The following is a 6,291-nucleotide window of genomic DNA, read 5'->3' on the forward strand; positions in this document are numbered from 1 at the left end:
TTAAATTAGTGTTTTGGACCAGACGCATGCAACTCATGCAAGATACTATATAGGTATTGGGGACTATCTATATACAGTAACTTTTTTTCCTATAAATTATGTAGAAACTTTCAAATGGAACTATAATAGTATAAGTGTATTCTAATTTTTCTCCTCCGCACTACGCACGAATCTCCACACGATCCAAGCGTCTACAAATCAACTGTATTATGCCCTAATAAAAAACTCTTCTATAGCAATTTATTCGTACAAAAATTTTAGTGCTCTTGCAACCTGAACATTTGTCCAATGCTATTACTGCTCCCTCTATCCCAAAAAAACTCAACCTTAGAAATATATGTGACATATTCTGGTATAATAAATCTAGACGGACTGAGAGGCACGCGTGTGCTCTGTAATGAAAGTTTGCTGAGCTCTAGCTATTGGGCCAGATGGTGGGAGTGAGCTGTGTCTGTGAGGCCCATGCCTCTTCAGTGAAGGGCTTGGAAGGACCAAATCTCAAAGGCCTGGGTACTTCCTCTTCTCATCCAGATGGGCCAAAATCTGTACCGAGCCACGTGTTTCTACTCCCCGTACTTCCAAAGAAATTTGAATAATTTCAAACTACGACTTAAGAAATAGGTTCTCCCTCCAGTATAGATATAAATCTACTATTCAAATTTTGTTCTAAGAAGGTTGTCACGTAAATTATCTTTCATTTAAAACTTTATTATTTTCTTTCTTACTATGTTCCCGCCCTTAACCACGTATCATTTTACTGCCTCTGTATTAACTATTGAAACAATACAATTTATGTTATTTTATGGAAGAAATTAAGGTTGAAAACTATAAAATGATTGTGTGTTGTTTATGTGAGAAAGAGGGTAAAAAAGTTAAATAGAGAAGGCCATTGCCTGAGGTAAGGGAGGTAGCTGCAGAAGCCCTCCCTCCTGAAAAAAATATACTACTTCTAATTCAAATTTATCTTATAATACTTCCATTTCTCTACCACTCTATCAATTTCAATCAATCATAATATCATGTAGTTTAATTTCTCAAGTACTTCCTCGTCTCAACTCTAAACTAACCATTCCTTACATCAACCTTGATTTTTCAAAATAATATCATAGTTTGAACCATTTTGAGATTAATATTATAAGACAAGGGGTGATTGTTTGGATTTTTGGAGGGAAAAACAACCGACATAATTACAAATTAGAAATAATTTATAATAAAAATGTTATATACATGCTTTTACCACTCTAAAAACAAGCAAGGCTGAAAGATATACTACAATAAAAAAAATCTAAAATCAACTATAAATTTACGGTCAAAAATCTAATCTTTGACTTATAAGTATAAACAGAAGCAAAAAGAGGGCGTGCAAATTTAGGGGTTGTTTAGATGAGACTAAACTTTTTAGCCTCATGTTACATCGGATGTTTGGACACCAAATATAGACTAATCAAAAACTAATTTCATAAATGGGAGCTAATCCGTGGGACGAATTTTTTGAGCCTACTTAATTGATAATTAGTAAATGTTTACTGTAGCATTACATAGGCTAATCATGGACTAATTAGGCTCATTAGATTCGTTTCGCAAATTAGTCTAAGATTATGCATAAGTTTTATTTATAGACTATGTTTACTATTTATAATAAGTGTCAAATATTCGATGGGACTAGGGACAAAAGTTATTTATAGATCCAATGGTTAGTACATTTTAAACCTGAATGCCTCGTAAACAAGAGAATCCAGTGGGCCCCACACGACCGGTGATTACGAGCACCAGCAGTAGCAAGCGGAATAAAATAATAAGGTAGAAAGGAAAAGAAAAGAAAAAATAAGGGAGGGAGGGGTGGGAGGTTACTCGTCGTCCTGCTGGTTGCCAGTGTGGCTCGGTCCCTCCATCGCCGCAGCCACCCAGATCCGGATCCCCACCACCGCTGGATGCGCCCCCCGCCGGCGATGCTTCGCGGCCGGGCCGCCGCGGCGCTCGCGCTGCTGCTCCTCGCCGCCGTCGCCGCCGCCCCTCCCGCCGCGGGGTTCTACCTCCCCGGCGTCGCGCCCAACGACTTCCAGAAGGTCGGTTGATCTCCGTGCTCCCCTTCCTCCCACTACAATGCTCCTGCTGGATCCCGGCGCACCCCTCCGCGGTCCAGATCCGGCTCGCCACCCTAGCCTAGCCACGTTTGGGTCGTTGTCCGTAGGCGCCAGATCGCCTGCCGTGATCGTCCGTCCTGTTCCCCTCGTATTGTTTCTGTGGTTATATATATGTTGGTGCAGTCTGATGGATATACAGTGCGCCGCTTTTCGCTCTGCGGAATGCTTGAAAACCTTGAAAAATGAGATGTGTAGTTCGGCGCTGTTCGATGTTGGTGTGTAGCTAAATCAGTTCAGGCGTAGCGACATTTGATTCATATTCATATGCATCTGGAATTCTGGATACACATCTACCACCCTTGCATCCGCACGTTGTTTCAAACTTCAGCTCTGATGCACAACCTGTCTTTAAGTGAAACCCAAGCAAAGCAGTTTCTCTCTCTGAGGGTTTTTTTTTTTTTTACTTTGATCCTAGCGCTTCGTACCATTGATCCCTTTTGATATTTTTAAGAAAAGAATTATGGTAGGGTGCATTCTGCTCTGATTGATACGTTGACTATACATGCATTCAAATATCTCAATTTTCCAAACTTCTGCAGCAGGTAAATGCGCTCCGATTTTCAAGTTCGCTCAGCCCTTTTGTGCTGTACCCTATTTTTCTTCTCTTGTCGGTTGTTGCCAGTTGTACATCAACAATTTCTCCCTTGCAAATGCTTCCATGCAACACCTGATTAATCACCCTTGTACCCTTAAATTTGTCACTCAGTGTTTTTCAGTCATTTGTTTTAATAATGTCTGTCGTACTATCCATGTTCTAGGTTAGTACTACATGTTTATTCTATTTTTACGTAGGGAAGAAAAATACTAGTGACCAAAAATCTTTTGAGGGGTTGAAGAAAAAAGATCTAGTAGAGTAGTAGTCTTAAAAAACATACCTTTTCATTTACCTGCTGCACTGAAATCATATGTCTATGTGTTCTAATGGCCATATCCTATAACTCGTGCAGAAAGATCCGCTTCAAGTGAAGGTGAACAAGTTAACATCCACGAAAACACAACTACCCTACTCCTACTATTCCCTTCCTTTCTGCAAGCCAGGAACAATTGTTGACAGTGCAGAAAATCTTGGAGAAGTTCTACGTGGTGACCGCATTGAGAATTCTCCTTATGTGGTTAGTACTGGATTACTGTTTTACTGATCGTCTGTGCGTACTCACCTATTAAAGTTCCTAATTATCATTTACTTACTTCTTTGGACTATAGTTCGAGATGAGAGAGCCCAAGATGTGTCAGATTGTCTGCAAAGCATCCATTGGCGATAAACAAGCAAAGGAGCTAAAGGAAAAGATAGAGGATGAGTACCGGGTGAACATGTATGCCCGTAATAATTGTGTGGGTTGCTTTAAATCTACTTTGTATGATGGGTTCTGGAGTAACGTGGTTAAATTACTTTACAGGATTCTTGACAACCTCCCGCTGGTTGTGCCTATTGCAAGGCCGGATAAGGACGCGGTTGTTTTTCAGGGTGGATATCATGTTGGTGTTAAGGGCCAATATTCTGGTGTAAGTCTCTGCCCTCAGCTTACCTTTTCTGTTTGGAAGATGAGTAATGACCTTACAAAATATATTTTGCAGAGCAAGGATGAGAAGTACTTTATCCATAATCACTTGACATTTTTAGTGAAATATCACAAGGATGAAAATTCAGATCTTTCTAGAATTGTTGGGTTCGAGGTCAAACCATTTAGGTTTGTTCACTGAACTTTTCCATGATTGCTTTGTACAATATCTTTTACATATTGGGAATTTTTTTTATTTAGTCCCTCATGCATGTTAGTAAATTCCGTGTGTCAGTGTTAATCACCAATTTGAAGAGAAATGGAATGATGCAAACACTCGCTTGAGCACATGTGATCCCCATGCCAACAAAATAGTAATAAACTCGGATACTCCTCAAGAGGTTGAAACTGGAAAGGAAATCATATTCACATACGATGTTGGCTTTGAGGTGATATTTTTATGACATCTTGTTTTTCCTTTCGTACTGTAACTTTTTTCCTTCAGAGCCATGCCTTAAATGTTACCTTTATTTGAACGATCCTTTTGTTTTGCTTGGCTGGGATTTGTAGGAAAGTGATATCAAGTGGGCTTCTCGCTGGGACACCTATCTGCTGATGACAGATGATCAAATTCACTGGTTCTCCATTGTGAACTCGCTCATGATTGTGCTTTTCTTGTCTGGTATGGTGGCCATGATTATGCTCCGCACCCTATATAGAGATATTTCCAGGTACAATCAACTTGAGACGGAAGAAGAAGCCCAAGAGGAAACTGGATGGAAGCTTGTTCATGGAGATGTGTTCCGCCCACCAACTAACTCTGACTTGCTCTGTGTCTATGTTGGCACCGGTGTTCAGTTCTTTGGTATGCTGCTGGTCACCATGATTTTTGCTGTATTGGGTTTCCTTTCTCCATCAAACCGTGGAGGATTGATGACTGCGATGCTGCTCATTTGGGTCTTGATGGGGTTGTTTGCTGGATATGCTTCTTCACGTCTCTATAAGATGTTCAAAGGATCAGAATGGAAGAGCATCACCTTGAGGACTGCATTCCTGTTTCCGGGGATTGCTTTTGGTATTTTCTTCGTCTTGAATGCTCTTATATGGGGGGAGAAATCATCAGGGGCTGTTCCTTTCTCCACAATGTTTGCCTTGGTCCTTCTTTGGTTCGGCATCTCAGTTCCACTTGTCTTTGTTGGGAGCTACCTTGGTTTCAAGAAACCTGCCATTGAGCCTCCAGTGAAAACGAACAAAATCCCGAGACAGGTCCCAGAGCAGGCCTGGTACATGAACCCTGCCTTCACCATTCTTATTGGTGGTATTCTCCCGTTCGGAGCAGTTTTCATCGAGCTCTTTTTCATTCTCACTTCAATCTGGCTTCACCAATTCTACTACATCTTTGGCTTCCTATTCCTGGTGTTCATCATCCTCATCATCACTTGTGCGGAGATCGCCATCGTTCTCTGCTATTTCCAACTTTGCAGTGAGGATTACATGTGGTGGTGGAGGTCCTATCTTACCTCAGGATCATCTGCGATCTATCTCTTCCTGTATGCTGGGTTCTACTTCTTCACCAAGCTGCAGATTACAAAACTGGTGTCTGGCATTCTGTACTTTGGATACATGCTTCTGGCCTCCTATGCTTTCTTCGTGCTCACCGGCACAATTGGGTTCTGTGCTTGCTTGTGGTTCACGAGATTGATTTACTCATCTGTGAAGATTGACTAGGAGCAGAGTTGGTTATACATCCTGCTTAAAAGTTCTGTATGATTATTGTGAGACGGGGACCTGCATCCACATTGTATTTTACCGATTTTCGGGAAATTTATATCTTAGTTGTTAGTTTATAAACCACTTATGTTCACTATAAATCAGATGATACATCTTTGATACGAAATTATATAACGGCTAGTTACGATTGTTAGTTTTGTATGCTGCATATTTTTCTTAAATTCATATTGTTATGGACCACTGTATAAATTCATTTTTATATATGATTACTGAATACTGTTTATGCTCATCTTTTCCACTTTATAAATTCATGCTCTCTGTTTTGTTTTATTGGTTAAATTTTAAATCTACCTTTGATCATTGCCTTATTAAAAAATTTGTGCAAATATACAAAGTTATAGCTTATGCTTAAAGTAACTTTAATTTGTAAAATAAATAATAACAAAATAATTTCCAATGATATACTTTTTTAGTAAGATGAATATTTAAACAAAGATCCAAATGTTTGTTGTGTCAATTGCTAATAAAAACTGGAGGAAGTAATGTGTTTGGTTCCCAGTAAGGCTAGATGGAATATGTCCGTTCATATTTTGTTGGATTTGGTGATCCAATTTTTTGTTTGTTTGAGCGAATATGGCGATCTAGTCTTTTGTTTGGTTGTAGGGATGAAGATGGACTTGGTGGTCCAGTCTTTTGTTTGGTTGGAGGGAGTAGGATGAATTTGTAGGTGTGGTATAACCTCCATCAAATTAATACACAATACAAATAATAAAATTTCTAACAATTTACACTACTATCTCCATTATAAATACACAGAAAAAAGAAAAGAAAAAAACAGCTAGATCTGGCCACCAGGGGCTCACCGTCGCCGCCTCCTTCCTCGACCGCCGTCGCCGCCTCTCACCTCCTCCTCTGTC

The 6,291-nt window shown here is 39.9% G+C and overlaps 1 protein-coding gene across 1 annotated transcript; it reads left to right on the plus strand.

Annotated features, from left to right (window-relative positions):
• The first annotated feature begins 1,835 nt into the window (after positions 1-1,835).
• On the plus strand, positions 1,836-5,597 carry LOC102717178 (transmembrane 9 superfamily member 9-like). The gene is made up of 7 exons (XM_006659615.3): positions 1,836-2,066; positions 3,092-3,256; positions 3,348-3,457; positions 3,542-3,647; positions 3,720-3,832; positions 3,939-4,092; positions 4,214-5,597. The coding sequence occupies exons 1-7, from the start codon at positions 1,932-1,934 to the stop codon at positions 5,369-5,371; spliced, it is 1,941 nt and encodes a 646-aa protein (XP_006659678.1). The 5' UTR covers positions 1,836-1,931; the 3' UTR covers positions 5,372-5,597.
• Positions 5,598-6,291: the final 694 nt, after the last annotated feature.

The sequence above is a fragment of the Oryza brachyantha genome, chromosome 8 (genome assembly GCF_000231095.2).
Source record: "Oryza brachyantha chromosome 8, ObraRS2, whole genome shotgun sequence".
NCBI classification, from domain to species: Eukaryota; Viridiplantae; Streptophyta; class Magnoliopsida; order Poales; family Poaceae; genus Oryza; species Oryza brachyantha.

Excerpts from the sequence above, each read along its gene's own strand:
- LOC102717178 (XM_006659615.3), top strand. The coding sequence starts at position 1,932 with ATGCGCCCCCCGCCGGCGATGCTTCGCGGCCGGGCCGCCGCGGCGCTC. Across the intron at positions 3,458-3,541 it reads GATGAGTACCGGGTGAACAT|GATTCTTGACAACCTCCCGC; the intron begins GTATGCCCGTAA and ends ATTACTTTACAG. Across the intron at positions 4,093-4,213 it reads CATACGATGTTGGCTTTGAG|GAAAGTGATATCAAGTGGGC; the intron begins GTGATATTTTTA and ends TGGGATTTGTAG.